The sequence below is a fragment of the Manduca sexta genome, chromosome 25 (genome assembly GCF_014839805.1).
Source record: "Manduca sexta isolate Smith_Timp_Sample1 chromosome 25, JHU_Msex_v1.0, whole genome shotgun sequence".
In the NCBI taxonomy this organism is placed as follows: domain Eukaryota; kingdom Metazoa; phylum Arthropoda; class Insecta; order Lepidoptera; family Sphingidae; genus Manduca; species Manduca sexta.
The window spans coordinates 14,985,155-15,002,944 of NC_051139.1; the positions used below are offsets into that span (position 1 = coordinate 14,985,155).

At 37.4% G+C, this 17,790-nt stretch overlaps 1 protein-coding gene across 5 annotated transcripts in view; it reads left to right on the plus strand.

Annotated features, from left to right (window-relative positions):
* The window catches only part of LOC115441488 (beta-arrestin-1), a 103,920-nt gene extending 86,690 nt beyond the window's left edge, over window positions 1-17,230 (plus strand). For 2 of the 5 annotated variants that reach the window (XM_037442691.1, XM_037442692.1), the window contains 11 exons: window positions 4,369-4,435; window positions 5,065-5,175; window positions 7,630-7,690; window positions 8,467-8,609; window positions 9,828-10,054; window positions 10,463-10,595; window positions 11,097-11,257; window positions 12,233-12,376; window positions 12,816-12,902; window positions 13,138-13,269; window positions 13,646-17,230. In XM_037442691.1, coding sequence (XP_037298588.1) covers window positions 5,104-5,175; window positions 7,630-7,690; window positions 8,467-8,609; window positions 9,828-10,054; window positions 10,463-10,595; window positions 11,097-11,257; window positions 12,233-12,376; window positions 12,816-12,902; window positions 13,138-13,269; window positions 13,646-13,733 — 1,248 coding nt within the window. In that variant the 5' untranslated portion in view covers window positions 4,369-4,435; window positions 5,065-5,103 and the 3' untranslated portion in view covers window positions 13,734-17,230. Of the gene's footprint in view, window positions 1-4,368; window positions 4,436-5,026; window positions 5,176-7,629; window positions 7,691-8,466; window positions 8,610-9,827; window positions 10,055-10,462; window positions 10,596-11,096; window positions 11,258-12,232; window positions 12,377-12,815; window positions 12,903-13,137; window positions 13,270-13,645 lie in introns of all 5 variants that reach the window. The other 3 variants (XM_037442693.1, XM_037442694.1, XM_030166297.2) reach the window with 2 other exon arrangements.
* Window positions 17,231-17,790: the final 560 nt, after the last annotated feature.

Here is a 17,790-nt window from a genome sequence, read left to right on the forward strand (position 1 = left end):
CAATTAACTATGACATTTCACCACCAATAGCGACTATTGATTATAATGTCCAGAGAAACGGTCAAAAAATGTGTATTTTTTTCCTAATCAAATTTCACCATCAATAGCGATACTGATGATGCCCAGAGAGGCGGACAGAAAATCTGTTTTTATTTTTTTCCCTGTTCAAGGCAATGCAGTCGCACCAAACTTTTTTTTATTAACTGAAATTCTACGTGCTTAACTTTATTAAATTAATTTATAATAGATCTATTCGTAATGATTTAACTTAACTTGCCAGCTATATTGTAGAGATATTTCTAGTTTTGAAAACGTATTTCCAATGCTCCACGTATAAACTTTTTGCCGAATGGTTTGGTTGGACTGATTGAGACGAAACGATATCACAATATGCAGAATATTTACGTATGCCGACGCGACCTTCGGATTTCGTACAGTAATAACGTATTCGCGATGAAATACTTTCCTTTGACGCGCGAACCTTTTCATGTGGGATTACCAGATAGTCGTTCTGATCCGTTTTCACATGGAAGGTTAGATTTTTGTACAGTGAATTATTGTTTGATGGTTGAACGTGCTGTTGGCTTTTAGATATGTTGCTAATGTTTATTTTATCGGTCATCTATTTCGAGTAGGCACTCATGTCTTAGAGGTGAACAGTAAAAGACGAGTTATGATTTTAATATTTTTGACTCAGCGTTCTAGAGTGAATGCCTCAATGGCGTAGTTGTATTGCCTGCGCGGTATGGCAATTGCTCTGGGGCGTCGGATTCGAATCTCAGTTTGGACAAAGTATTATTTTTTGCTCAGTATGAGCCCGAAGTCTGGAATTTATGACCGATATGGCGATAGGCTCACTCCCTGTTATCATGGGACTTAATACACACGGCAAAACAGTGGGTGCCCCGGTAGTACCTTGGCCGCGTAGGCGGCTTGCCTACTTCTTCGGGAATAGAAGCGTGATCTGTGTGTGTGCGCGAGTGCGTGTTTGTGTTAATGTGTGTGTTTTCTACCGTACTTACAACAGTGCAAGTATTGTAGCAACTGTGGCATTACGTGTAGACATTTTTATTAATGCAACCATAGTGATCAGTAGGGGTTATACGGGGTAATACGTTTCCAGTATTATATATTAGTCTATGGTAATACGGGGTCCGATATCTAGTAAGACTCGGCCCTGCGACATTTTTTCTGGCGACTCAACGTCGGGTTGTTAGGCACTGTGACCTCAACATAACCGCTCAGTCGCCCCCCTCCCCCCATGAAAGTTGGGCGGTAGTAAAAAGGCACATTCTGCGCGAAACTTAGTAACTAACTTACTAAATTACTAATAACTACTAAATCATGATTGACTCTATTTTCCTACTGAAGGTAGATAGATTCTACTGCATTATCACTGTCGTGAAGTGAGAATATTGTTGAATAAATGAAATATCGTCGAGTGCGTTTTCGTGATATCGTCTCACCGGTTCTAAAGTAATTTGTTATCTTTTCAATGAATCGCACGGCTAGTAATATTTTTGAAAAAATAAGCGAAACGAGACTCTTCCATTGGCATTTTGACGTAAAAATGAACGGCACTTTTGCAAATTGGACGTTTGAAAATAGTGAAGATAAATATTTGTATATTTGAGTGATAAAAATTGTCTGCTTCTATTTTTAAAATAGCACATATTGTATTTCTAGGGATTTTTATATAAAATCTTTCCATTTCAAGAAAAATATACCTTCTCGTAACAATAAAAAGCTTTTTTGATAACCTTGTATCACCATATTTAAAGACATATTTCCAACAATGTGTGCTATTGTTATCCGCCTACGGTTTCTGTATTCGGTACATCACAAAACAAATCTGGATTTTGCGGAATATCATAAATCGGAACGTACTACCCGGAGCTCGACAACAGAGCTGCGCATTTTTTCCCACGAAGTAATAATTCTTTTGTGTTCGAGTAAAGAAAACGGAAATTTAAAAGTTGAAACGGCGCACGTTTCCGTCTGTATGGTCTGGCGGTGTGTTTCAACTACGGCCGTGAGTTTTCTCGTCAGAACCGGTGTAAACCGGTTTTTATTTTGATTGAATTTTCATAAAATATTTTTCATGCTGAGGCCATTCTGGGGTTAATGATTGCGCACATATATAGCAACACAAATTCTGATAACTCTGTGTATATCTAACATCACAACAATCTCTGAGAACTCTAATTTGTCTCTAATAAGTGTAGGTATATAATGGACACGGTGTATTCTTCATTACTGTTATTAGTCCTGAACACTGCAGAGCTCTTTACAGCTTAACGGCCGTCGATATAATGTTTGCCTCTTTCAACGTCTTAAGACTGATGTTATTGGTTTATAGTGATTTTCCAAGTATAATACAATAGTTGTATGGTTATACACTCATTCCGGTATACAACACATACATTCACACAAAGGACAATCTAGATGAAATTGTCCAGACGCGATCGACTAGATGAGATTGTCGTGCAAAGTAAATGCAAACGTAATGACTTGTTCGTTCTGGAAACAAACCATTCCGAGTCGCTTTCATTTCATAAGTCATTGAAATGGATTCCGAGATAGGAATGCCTAGGAATAAGAAATGACCCTGTCACGTTTGACCTTGACCCGACATTCATAGCTCGCCGAAATTCATTCCATCAATCTCCATTAGATTTATAATTAAAGACTTGGAAAACTTGAACGATGTTAATTGATATTCGATCTTCAAAGCGATCCGGCCCGTTGAAATATAAATGAACAGGCCGAAGAGAAAGTGGGGCGGGATGGCTGGATACAGGTGGTGGAATCGAATTTGGGCGTCCTGTATCGATTTCGTGTTATAGAGTTACCACGGCTCGGCCCGCACCTTGAGACCGGCCTGATGGAAACACGATATAACCGCAAACTATTAAACTACAAGTGCCCTGCTGGAAATTCCATACCGCGGATCGATTCTCATCGCTTCTGTGTCAGATGAGATAAAAATGATATAAAAACAAATAATACAACTTCGGAACAACATGTGCAGAAAATATTCAGCGTTGTTTTACGAAGAAGTTAGGTTAATACTATTGTTATATTTTTGTTCGCTTATATCTTTTATAGTCTGTGTTGCTATGCTGTTTTGAGTTAAAGTTAAGGATGAGTTCGTGACTGACTTTGTGGTAAATGGACATCGCTCATGAATACTCACACAGCTATAGTTCAGTTTATAATAAGAACTATTAGAACTCGGCAACAGCCGCTCCAGAGGAATCGTCAGCCCTTTGTCAATTCATAGGAACTAACGCGAACTAAGAAGGGAGGACATTTAATACTCCGTCAATAACTGAAACTATTTAAACAACCCTAAGTATGTACATAACAAATATTTGCAATAGTTAAACTCAGCCATGAATAAGTTAGTACCGCTGTGATTAAATTCCGTTTACTTGATTAGCATAATGGGCAGGGGGCGGTAGAGCCACCCGGGCGAATGTAGTTAGCGGCGACATCTCCCTAATGAAATGACACGTTCTTGTCTAATACACGTCAGGGCCCTTATTCTGTATGATAGTGTAAACGCGTAACGCGGCCGTGTCATGTTATCTTCGAGAAATGTGCGTGGAATGGTATTCTGTAAGACAAATTTCTGTAGTCCTAAACATGATGCGTTGTGTTACGTGCTTGTTACGCACTGTTAAAATAACGTGCGTGATAGAGAATAAGGCCCCTGGTTTTATGCTTTGTCGCCTCGTGTGCGGTTCGATTGTGTTGTTAGGACTTTAGGACAGTATTATGTGAGTTGACTTCTTTTTTACTTTGAAGCTTTAATGTTAAAGCGCCTTAATGTTCTTTAAACACATTTGTTACAACTATAATTCGAACCAGAATTGATATTGCATTTTGTTTTTTTTTCACTAAATAGAGTTAAGTATGTTTTAATAGAAATTGTGGATAGTGTTAACAAAGGTCCTTATTTCATTCCGTATGTCGTTAACCCGAACGAATGCTAAAGCTCGTCCATATATGTGCCCAGTATTTCATAGCAATGCTATTATAATACTCCAAATAAGGTTTAATCCATGTGGATACCCTTTGTCCTGGACTGTTTAATTTATCTCTCATACTATAAAGCAACGCGAAAGGATTTTGAAATATTTTCGCCGTACATAAATGGGTACGTTAACCCGTATCCAACGAATTGACAATAATTTATCGTGTATTACTATGCACTTAGTCCATTTCTCTTCTCTCTTTTTTATGGACTGTTATAAGAATCTATGTAATCTATGTTTTTGAAAGAAAAGGTGCAAACGAATTTGATACTTATATGTACATACAATAGTTCTTATTATATTAAGCTATGATTGTTTTTGTCAACAGAACGGTGTGATACCACCATCGCTACGTCGGCAGCCATCGCGCACTCTGGAGTCTTACAGCGGTTCATGTAAGTGTTGATCACGTTTTATAACTTTAAATAGCATTTCTTGACGTAAAGGTGGCGCGGGTAAAGGCCTAGAATACTAATTGCCCTATTACGGAGACGGCGTACAAGACGAGTGACGATCTAATACACCGACTTGTAAAAGAGTTCTTGATTGCGTTTTGGATTAAAATAATAAGCTACCTATGGTGCTTCTAAGAGATGTTTTCGAATATCTCAGTAATTCCTTGGAATCATTTAACAATTTTTACTGGCTTTAGCAACTTTATACTCCGTCCGTCAACGAGCCCACAAATGATTTAACATTTAAAAAATTTAAATGAATTTTACATGTAATACTTTATTACGCTCTTTCGAATTAAAATCCTATTCACACGACGCTAAATGAAAGCGCCGATGCGACGATTAATTCATCGTGTTTTCGATTCTTGATGTCAAAGCAATTGGCGCTTGATACAAACGTCCGTTACGGTGCGTCGTAATTGTCTTTGAAACAAGTCATCAACGTTTATGAAATTTTTCGTTTGTCCTAATAGTTAAAAGGCTCTTTAAAAAACTATGATAGTGAAGTACATTTATTATGATAATTCAAAGGGCAAGCCATCTAACACTCAATTTGTGCATGATCCAAGAACACTGATGTGCAGTGGTGGCGAGGACGCGGCGGCAGAATGGACGACGCCGGCAGCAACAAGCAGAGGCAAGCCACGAGGGTTTTCAAGAAGAGTTCGCCGAATGGAAAGGTAACTTTATCAGTGCATTCATAGCATTCAGTTTGCAATACGATGAGAGAAATGTATTATAACTTTTAAATATTTATACTCTACTACTACTCCTCTACTCCTCTACTCCTCTACGTTCGTGTCGTTTAATTGTGATGCTTGTGATTGGTTGAGACGCTAGCGCGTGAGTCACGTGTTACTCTCTTGACCAATTACAATAAAACGATATGGATATTCGTGTCGTGTTTTATATCACATTGTAAGGGGGTGCCTAGCCTTCTCGCAAAGCGTCATATGAGGAGTAGTTACGACACTCAGGGCTTTATATAACAAAGTATAGGAATGCACTGCGTTTGTCACCCTGAAGTATTAAGTTCTTAATGGATTTATTATACTGACTTGTACTTCTCGGGCGGAGAAGTTAAGTTATATATAATTATTGAAATAACATACTCTACATAGAGTTCAACTTGCAGGGCTGCTTGGTTCACAAATAGTTTATTTGTCGGGCAGAGTATTTCAGCTACTTTTCCATAATTTGTCGATCATAATTCTATTTTATCATAATCAAGCAAAGATCGAGTCCTTACTCAAGACATTTTCAGCTGCCATTTGGCAACTATAACTAGTACATAAGGCTAAGTTTATATTAGCAAGTAATATATTGCGTAGAAGCTTCCATATTATGTATATTTAGTACTCTACACATGCGACTTGCCGCAAGTCCTTCATGCTTCAAAACTTGCAGAAATATTCATGCCGTAACTATTAACATGGTATAAATTGTTCACGGACGTAGACTTCCATAAGTTTTCTTGCTAATCTAAGCCTCACTCTGTATAAATCATACGTAACTCACAAAGTGCGTGTTCCGTGTTTGCTGATCCCTTCAGCTCAATTCCGAACATCCGCCCCGCGTTGACACAGCGGCTTTCCGCTCACCAATCGCACTACACATCCGCACTCGTTTAATGTACTAACCCGATTGCTAAATCGATATGTTGATGTATAGTAGAACTGGTCTGTGGACAGTTTTGTCTACACATGTGTCTACAGCATAGAAACGTAAGGCAATTTGAATTTTTGAATTTGTGCAGATTTTTAAGTGTACGACTGTCCGTAAAACTAAATTTTAGCGAGGAAAAAACTAGGCCGAAATTTTAAAATAATTAAAATTATCATCGATATCAGGCCTTTTTTTTATCTAAAGCATATTAGTTGTCACTGCTTAACTCTTAAAGCAGAAACCCATGAGCTTATGCGTACACTCTTACCCCCTTATTCATAAACGTGTTTTATCTATGGACGGAGTAAAGCTGTGATAATAACTCTGTTACTCAGGGTATAGGGCTGTTGTGATTGTTATATCTTAATATTAGCCAATCACAACGGCCCTATGGCTACGAACTGCGAAGGTTTACATGCCGTCAGCACTAAGAAACAGATTTGTTATCACAGCTTTACTCCGTATTTAGAGAAAAAACGTCTGTGAATAAGGGGGTTAGAGACCGCACAACAGACATAAGATTCAAATTGGCCGCTTCATTCGTTAACACAGGTAAATAGGCCCCGATGTGTACATTAAATTGTCGCTAGTCGGACGTTTCCCGGAACTGGCCTACTTTCCAAACCGCCGATGGAATTTGGGAGGCCGCGGTAGTTTTGCAAATTTAAACTATTGGAAAGAGTTGACAATGACTACCGTATTTTCGCCGTCGTACCTCGACGAAAAATTGTGACGCGAAATAAAATTCAGTACTATTCGTTTTGATTACAATGATTTTTTTCTTTGAGTTTGGTTATTTAATTATGAAAATTCTTTATTTGGCACAGCATTGGATAACAAGTATGAACAATATTCTACACAATGAGTGATATAATATTGTTGGTGCTAACACAGAAATTTTGCAACGATATTTAACAGAGCGCTTCAAACTGGTCTACACCTGTATCTTTAAGTAACTGATTTGAGATATCAATAGACTTTAGGTTTTGCTTATCCGAGACTTTATACATAGAAGTTCACCGGAATCCCGTTTCTTTTTAATTCTTTTTAATTAAACATTATGAGGATTATATCTAATACTTTAGAATAACAGGCGCAGTTCATTCCAATGTTTAATTATTCGTAACATTCTGTGATGTTGCTCTCGTTTTTACGCATTCGTGACTTTTGCATTTAAGTGAACTTTAAAATTTTAACATTCAGTTATATAATTACACTAGATTTGCCTACGGTTCCGCCAGCGTGAAAGAGCTTTTCCGGGATTAAAAGTAATCTATAGCATTCAAGAGTAATGTAGCTTCCTATTAGTAACAAAAAAATCAAAATCAGTTTAGTAGTTACTGATATTAGCGCTTTCAAACAAACTAACTCTTCAGCTTTATATGTTTTAGTCTATTTTTAAAATATTTTTTTTCAAGTAATAATTTATTTGATATATTTCACTTATTGTTGTGCTATTTCGTTCACAGATCACAGTATATTTAGGGAAAAGAGATTTCGTAGACCACATCACACATGTAGACCCGATTGGTGAGTATAAATTGACTAAAAATACTAGTTATCGAATTACATGACAAGTCTAATATCGAAGTCTTTCTGTTGTTCTAGAACCCATACCTTTAAAATTACAATGAAAATTGGCATGATATAATTCAACTCTAAAAATGTATCTTATTACTAATATATAAATTATCAGCTTTAAATAATCATATGGCAAAAACTATTTGTTATATGGGCACAGATAAGTGTCCCCATTGCATCTGATGGTAAGTGGAGCGGAGTCCACTTAGAGTGTAGACTTACGAGAGATGGTTATCCCTCGCTAGTCGATACAATTATTACGGCCTGTTTGAACTTCTTTGGACTTTTAGAGACTTTCCCGCCCTCACACCCACCACTGCAAATCCTGTAGACCAGGACGCATTTTATGACACCGAGTAGTGAAGCTCGGCGAGTCTCAGGGAAAACTAATTTGTCATTATCCCGCAACGAAATTAATCAAATAGTAAGATAGGGAGGAGTTGGAAATATTAATTGTCCACTTCCCTCCATAGCAATGAGGGAGGCAAAATAATAAACTAAGGAGGCATTTCAACGTCTAGTATAGGGACATTTATAACTAGAAAATCCAATTTTAAAGCATCACGGATAAAAATTAAAAGAAAAGGTTTCTGAGTCCTGTTTGATCTGATTCCAATAATAGGTATGTAACATGAACTTCTTTGGACTATCAGATATCACCACCACCATACACTATACCATATGCTTTTGCTTTATTTATTTATTACTGCGTACCCTGTTTCCAGACGGCGTAGTCCTAATCGACCCGGAGTATGTTAAGGACAGAAAGGTGTTTGGTCATGTGCTGGCCGCCTTCAGGTACGGCCGCGAGGACCTCGACGTGCTGGGGCTCACGTTCAGAAAGGACCTGTACCTCGCCGCTGAACAGGTATGTGGCAATGAAACTATGGGGTATCACACCGCTAACTTCCTGACTCCGAGCTGCAATTGAGTAATTTTTAAGATGGAGAAACCTAGTCAAAATTATTTTTGGGTCGATGTGGGATTCGAACGCATGACCTCAGTGCGCTAGTCGTATTCGTACCACGTACGCATTACAACTATGCCACCGAAGTAGTCCTCAGTAGCATAGGTAGTTATAGTATCCGTCCTCCTTGGCTCCTGTCTGACAATTTCCGTCGGTAAATAACATCGTTACTAAGACGTAAAGGACAAACCGCATCACTTCCGCACTTTGTGGTATCTGATTGATGAGGAGAAATATTATAAATGCCGATAAAACATATTTCTTAGACGCTTATTTTGTTTGGTATTTATGTATTTTATGAAACATGATTATAATTAAAAAAAATAAGTCGAGTGAAGATAGTAATAAAAAAAAACGCATATAAAACGCACTAAATATGAAAATTTTAAAAATAGTCAATTTTTTCTTACACATTTTATTTATTTTAGAACCGCTAACATCAAATATCATAATTGTCATGACACATAATGTATACGTGTAACAAATTATAAAAATTTAAATGTTATCTACATACTATAATAACAAACGACTACAATCAAATAAACGGTAGCAACTCAAAACTTTGAATCTAAAACCATTACATCACTGGTGGTAGGTCTCTCATATATGAGAGTCCGCCTGGGTAGGTACTGTAACTGTATGTTTATTTGTGCCGGCAAGCAACAGTTGTTGTGTTCCAGTTTGAAGGACATTATAGCCAGTGTAACTACTGGGGCCTTATTCTCTATCCCGCATGTTATTTTAACAGTGCGTCACAAGCACGTAACACAACGCGTCATGTTTAGGACTATAGAAATTTGGCTTACAGAATACCATTTCACGCACGTTTCTCGAAGATAACATGACACGGCCGCGTAACGCGTTTACACTATCATACAGAATAAGGGGCCCTGGACATAATAAGACTTAACATTTCATGTCTCATGACGGCGAGTACAGACTGCAAAAAAATACTTTGTAATTCAAGGTGTCGGATGGTATTTCTACTGTCTATGGGCGGTCGTATCGCTTAACATTCGGCGACCGGCAAGCTCGTCAATAACATAAAATAAAAAAAGTAACATTCCACATACAAGTAATAGTATAAGTGAATAACGTCAAGCTTGTAACTGTGTCCAGATATACCCGGCGACGAGCACGCCGAAGCGGCCGCTGACGCGACTGCAGGAGCGACTCGTGCGCAAGCTGGGCCCCGCGGCGCACCCGTTCTACTTCGAACTGCCGCCGCACTGCCCCGCCTCCGTCACGCTGCAGCCCGCGCCCGGTGACACCGGCAAGCCCTGCGGAGTCGACTATGAGCTGAAGGCGTTTGTTGCTGACTCGCAGGATGATAAACCACATAAAAGGTACCGGCAATGGGTTGTATCTCTGTCTACTCTGGGGATAAAGGCGTGATGTGCGTATATCAGGAGTTAAGATCTGAACAGAGTAGGTGTGAGTTTCATGTATACTTTAGCACGGCGATGCGTGCTTGAGCTTTCGCGGACGCTACTGCCGGCGTAGAAACCGGTTTGAGCTGGATCTACTGTGGTATAAGCCTGTGTTCTGTATGATCTTTACTCATGTGATGGCAGTAAGCTTCAAATAGGCTATTGAATTATAAATGGTGTGCTGCTATAATTATGTTTTTAGACACGAATTATATTTTAGAATAATCATAGAAAGCGTAAAATTATTTACAAACATTAATAAAATTTCACGTTAAAAAATTACCACAAGATCATCATAAACGTTATCGCTTTTGTTGTTTCCAGGAACTCGGTGCGGTTAGCCATAAGAAAAATAATGTACGCACCGAGTAAACAAGGCGAACAGCCCTCCGTGGAGGTGTCCAAAGAGTTCATGATGAGCCCCAACAAGCTGTACCTGGAGGCGTCGTTAGACAAGGTATACTTGTCTTGATTACTGGCCTGATGTCACCCTAAAGTTCAATTTTCTCCTGTCACCCTTCATTTGCAAATTGTAGCTGTCACGGTGCTCGTAAATATATAAAGCGTGGTAAGATTGGCAGTAACGTTCATAGACATTTGAAAAATGTTATGTAGCATTTAGATATTGTATGATTATTTGAAATTAATATTTTGAGTGTTCGTTTGTCCGGGGTGCTTTCCCAATTATGCTTAGTAGCAATTAGCAGAAATTGATACTACGTCGATACCTACTCGACAAGCTCTGTTTTGCTGGTGGTAGGATCCGGTTCAAACAGGCCGGCACAATTGTGTCGACTGCCGAGGGGTAATCATCTCTCGTCAATCGACATTCTAATGGACCCTACTCCATTTACCATCAGGTCTAGTGGGGTCATTATGCCTTGACCATACAAAAAAGCTTGCAAGAAATCTACTCACCATTTTTAAATACGTTTTTATTTATCGATATTGTCGCCAGGAGTTATACCATCACGGTGAGAACATAGCGGTCAACGTGCACATAGCAAACAACTCGAACAGATCAGTGAAACGCATCAAGGTGTCCGTGCGTCAGTTCGCGGACATATGCCTGTTCTCCACTGCGCAGTATAAATGCACCGTCGCCGAGGCGGAGAGCGAGTGAGTATCGATTGTCGATTACATCGTAACATCTCTAATATATCGATATTACAATTATCGAAGTTACGCGTGTCGTATGTTAATGTAAAAATATTTGTGGGTATATCGATAAATTGGGAATCGGTATGTTAATTCAATTTATAGATACTTGTATGATTGACAACGATTTGTCGTGTTGTATATGACTCGTCGACATAAGACAATCGCTATAAAATTTATTAAGATATTTCAAATTTCAACTCATATGCCGTTGCGAAGTCAGTATTAAAATAAATTAAATTTATACATATATCTACTCCGTTAATATAAAATATGTTATCATTTTTTTCTTTTTGTTATGAAAAATGCATCTATGTTTACAATTTCAAAATTGTGTTATTAATAAACACGCTAAAAAAATATGTTATCTTATAAAAACTGGTCTCGGCCTGGGTTTTCAAAATTAAACTTGTTGTTCTTATTCAGGGAACCAAATTCGAAGGTGTAGAATATAATTAAATTACCATTTTTCGGAATATCAAATAAGAAATTAAAATCGCGGACGTAAGTAAGTGTTTGCGTGTATTGCATGGGCCAAGCAGAATAGCATCGAACATCCCCTACCGCTAATAATATTATTTGTTTCAACAACTACAATGTACTGTGTTAATATTTACCGCAAAACATTTGTACCCAATATTGCGCTTACAATCCAGTTACGATGAATTCAATTTCGCTTAGCAACTTTTGAAGAATATATTATGCATTTTGTGACTAACTTAAATTAGTTTTGAATCTTAGATTCCCCCACACAGTTATTCTAACTTATTTATTTTTGAGGGTACATCAACATAAAGAAATATGTTTTGTGTTTAACGACATTTATCTGAAAATAAATAAAGTCAAATATTCAAGCGACATAATGTATACATAAATGAAATGAATTATTTTTGAATTGAAGCAGTGTTTTTATAATGTATTGCATGTTGTGTACAGAGAAGGGTGTCCTGTGGGTCCCGGGTTCACGTTGAGCAAGGTGTTCACGCTGACGCCGCTGCTCGCCAACAACAAGGACAAGTGGGGGCTCGCGCTCGACGGCCAGCTCAAGCACGAGGACACCAACCTCGCCTCCAGCACGCTGTTAGTGAGATTATCATATCGACAGTTAAAAGGCTAATTGCCTTAAGCGACATTTTCTGCGACACAAAGTTTCATACATATTTAAAAATTTTTCTATGTTTTTTTAAATAGTTAATTTTTTTTCGAACAAAATGTCGCTTACGTGAATTTTCCTTTCGACCGTCGTTATAGTTATAGTTATTAATTACAAAGGAGTAATCCACGTGAAATCCAGCATTATCGATGTCTATGGACGATGGACGTCCATTGTTGGTGGAGGGAACTGAATATTTGGCACCTGTTTTTGTATTTTCAACCTTATGATTCTTCTGAATTAAGACTATCGATACTTTAAAAAATATGTATCGAATTTATTTTCATACTTTTATAAACTAATATTGACATGTGTGTGTTTTGTTTCGGTGGTATTGAATATTGAAGGTGATGTTATTGTTTTCAGAATTGCGGATCCATCGCAGCGTGAGAATTTAGGTATCATAGTGCAGTATAAAGTGAAGGTCAAATTGTGTTTAGGACCACTCGGAGGGTAAGTTTATCTATCACGTAACATTTTACTAGGTATAACAGGATTTTCGTATAATCATGTTAGCGTCATAGTATAGTATTATTTTCAATTATTATTTTGAGTAGTCTAATCTAAGGTCTTAGAGTGCGTTCAAATAATAAGTAATTGCTTACACGTTTGCCATATTTGGGCGTATCGTTCGAGTCCCTAATCCATAGTTGATTAAGGTTTAAAATGTATTGTGCGTGTGTGGCAGCGACCTGTCGGCGGAGCTGCCGTTCATCCTGATGCACCCGAAGCCGGAGGAGGAGCCGCGCGCCGACGGCGCCGCCCGCGCCGCGCGCCCCGCCGCGCCCGACCACGACCTCATACAGCTCGACCCGCCGCCGTAACTACTCCTCAGATCCTATATGCTGCCAACTACACACTACACTGCACTACACACACACTTGTCGATGAACACGCCATGTCTAACTAATGCTACCCCTTCCTATGTTAAAAATATTTTTGTAGCAGTTTGAAACAGTAACTTGCTAAGGTTCAATACTCTGTCACTAAAATAATCCGCTTATCGATAAAGCGTATTATTGTATCGAGTACACAATGTCGAGTACCGACATCCAAGGTATCGATAACTTTCTGGTATTATTACCCAGACTGCAAAAATGTCTGTCATACTTTGTGGGAACAGTTTTATATTTAAGTACAATGTCTATATGTCTTATATCTGCACGCTTTAAATTACCAATTTTCTGCACCATCAGGGATGAGAACGGGCAAGAGCAAGACGACGACATAATCTTCGAGGACTTTGCCCGCCTGCGACTGAAGGGCGCCGATGCGGACAACTGAACCCGCCGCGTCTCCGCCGCGCCCCGCCCGGCCCCCGCCCGCGCCCCACCTGGCCCCCGCCCGCGCCCCGCCGCGCCCCCGCCGCTCCCGCCGCCCCGCACGCGCCCCACCGGCACCACTACCATAGGAAATTATTTCACAATGCTTCGCCCAGAACGAAGCGCCGACGATGGCTGTATCAAACAAACACTTCAGCTGACTGCCGCTTAACTAACAATCCCCTGTCTGATTAAACATCGACCTTATTATAACGACATCTTGCGAAGCCGATGATCTAATTCACACGTGTAATATATTTAACTCTAACAAAACAGCAGTAACGCACAAGGCAGCTCTGTCCCTGCGTCCAAAGCGAGTACATTTCAAGTACACGTGCACTTAACGAAGCCGTCGTCCGACAGCGTCATTGAGTTATTATGCAATTTTGTATGGCATGGTACGGCATTGTGAATCACGGACGTGCCTATTATGTAATTCAAATGTTTATTAATGTTATATTAGGCGTTGAAGTCACAACCGCTAATATGGAAGAGATGATGTTGATTTTTTGTCATGCGATTTTCGTTTCTAACGTGCAACATTTTTTCCGTATATACACGAATTACGCATAGAGTGAGTTTTTACAAACGAATTATATTTAATAAATCTGTCCACACACAAACACATATAGTCTCTGTACAGTGTATAATGAAGGATTTGAGTATTCGCAGCGAGACGCTTGCACGCTAACAAATACGTCACGTTTCGTTTAGTTCCATGATATCGCACAAGACGGCGCACATATGGCGATTATTTGTAGGTGTATAGCGTCTTTATTTGAGTAAAACGTTTTATATTCTATGTACCTATGTATATGAATTAATTTTAAAACATTTATTTGAGTACAATTATGTTACTTGCGTTATATGATGTCGATAATGATCAATTGCGTAGTCACGTTTAGTACAATGTTCGAAGATGCATTTAATAGGTATAAAGAATTGTTCGTTCATTAATTTCAATAGGCGATATTCAGTCAACTTATTATTGATGTTTGGGGTGAAAATACTATGCCATGTCAACAGAAACTCGTAGAACACCAATTTAAAACACAGCTTAACCTATAAAGTCTCGATGCAGCATCAATTTGGAATTCTCTCTCAACATGATAATAGCCGAACCACAACACATATTTCTTGCATCGAGATTTATAGTAAGATAATTATCGACGAAAAGTATATTTCTACATTAAAATCACAACGTTACATAAAACTATTTATGTAGTATGAACTATATTCAATTATATATTTATCACATAATTGTCGATAAATGTTGACGATTTTTTTATTCTAATCAAAGTGTTTTAATGAACTACTTTTGGAATATGAACTATATTTGTTAAAACGCGAGTTATGGCCCGCGGCTATTAACATCGGGCCTGGAGCGACCTCCGCACGTGGCCTTCTATATAAAGAATTTATATCGACTCTTTTAGATAAATTATATCATGTCTCGTTGTAGGGAAATGTACGTTGATTTTACTGTTTGTTCTTGTATTGACATTTTAAAAATGGATCGATGTTTGCGATAAGCTGTAAAGGAGAAATCTTTACGACGAAAATTATCGATATCGATATTTTTTGTGATCCTATTTGATGTGGATTAAGATTTCTCTTTTAGCAAGTCTGATATAACTGGTATTGTATTATTGCAGTGTTAAGTGAAAATAAATGATTAGCAAGTTGAGTGTTTGTGGTCGAGTTTGCAGTTTCAGAGTTTCTAAGAGCGTCTGTTGTTAATACGATGGACGTTTCGCGAATGTTCGTCATTTAGTACAATTCATACTACGATCCCGGTCGCGTCATTGTTTGATGATTCGACAATTAATTATAAAGTTATAATCGATACTACATAAAGACAAACTTGTATATAACATTCATTTTATTTTAAATTTATTTTCATAGAATATAATTATCGCGTTTCAGTTTCATAACCGCATCATTTGTATTCTGTTAAATGTAAGGAGAACAATTCATCGGAATATTTTTATAATAACAGGTCACTTTACAGGCGTATTATAAATAATTGTATAAATCATTAATAAAAATGGAATATTATGTCGTTGTATGTTTTAGGTACGTATGTTTATAGCTTACTCCGTCGGTGTCGATAAATGTAATGTGGTCTCTAAGAACGCGACGCTACCAATTAATATAGCTTCATCAATTTCTTTTTCAGATATATTTACATAAAAGAAAGAGACGGTTATGATCGATAATCAAAAATACTCGTAATGTGTTGGACGTCACTAGCGAACTGAAAGATGGCTATGAAGTTGGTAACGTCGCGTCTCTAGTACGATACACACAAGTCTTATGATATTCGTTTTATTATGTACATTTGTTCAATGTGTACAGTAATAGTTGTGTAAATTATGTGGCATGTTAATTGTACAATAAGCTTTACGATGCACAAAAATAAAGTATTTTTAATCTTGTAACATCAATGGTAGGGATTCAGTTTATTTATTCCTGTTTGTTTACGACGAATGTTTTACGAACAATTACGGTTTTATACGAGTACGTTTTTAGACGTAATTTACGATGATTATAATGTCACGTCATCGAGATACAGAATCGATATACTATCAATTTTACTTATCGATTATAATTTATGAGATATGCGGCTGTGATAAGTCGGTAATCGAGTCACATTTTCATGTATTGGTATATATTCAAATAGTTGCTAAAAGATGACGTTGTCAGAATGTTTTTCTTTGTTGTATATTCGCTTATAAACGTACTCCACATTAATCGATTATTTTTTATATAATTCATTAGTCATTTCTATCATAATTGTAATTTATTGTAATTTGTAGACTAGAGTATGGAATTACGGGCCGTATTGTAAAATCTTGTTTGTTGGCTTTTTATCTACAATATAGATTTTATTTGTAACGCGCGTATGGGCGCGTCATGCGTCTAACAACTATTCAATATTTATGTTGCTATAAAATTTTGAATGTATTATTTATGTATTTTGAATGTAAGTATTAAATTTAAATAAACGTTTTGTATTACTGATGTAGGATGAAATAAAAAGACGATGCAGTGGGTTTACAGCCAAAAGGTAGCAGCTCTCAGTATGGCCTAGGTTGGCGCAACGCTAAGTACAATTTGCCAGTTTATTTTTTTTTTGTCATGAGGCTAATTTTTCACTTTTTGCACATTCTTAAATCAGATATAATGCGGATACTATTTGGCTGTAAAATTAATTGTGTAAAATTTTCAGCTCATGTAATTTTAAAGCCATTATGAAGGCAGCGTTCTTCGGCCGCGTGGAGAGTTTAGTTGTAAATTGGATGTCTATTAAATTGTGGTTAAATGTAGGAGCCTTACCGCGGCCGCCGACCGATGCTGAATCAATGCAGAAACACTGATGGCAAAGCGCACTTCTTTTTTAATTTTACATCGAAACATTTTTGATGTATACTTTTTCAATAAATAATATGTAACCAAGTGTTTTTTTTATTTTATAACTAATCGTAGGCAAATCACGAATGTTTCGTTATTTTTTGGAGATGGTGTTGATTCAGGAGTATATTTTTCTGAAAGCCTGAAAATAATCGTTTTTTATATTCTTTCCGAGTTAACAACCAAAGACAACCAAACATCTGATGTAAATTCATTCTGAGTTTAGAACATCATAAAATAAGACGACAAATTTTTTGAAGTCAGATTTTCGAGGTCTGTGAAAATAACACATAAATATACTTGGGGGATCGTGAGAGTAAATTAGAAATTTATTCTGACGTATATTAGATACTTCTCATAATATCTGATTAGACTAATCAGATATTAGACATTTTTATTAGTAGTTTTATTATTTATTTTACATTCACAAGAAAAGTAATAAACAAAACTAAATTATAGTGTACAGAAAAAGAAAACAGTTTATTTATCGCTGCTACATTTGACTCGATTATACATCCATGACAATTACATTCTGAGTCCAATGATTTATCATTCGAATAATTCGACTAAAACTATTGTTCATAATCGCGCATCACTACTTTCTA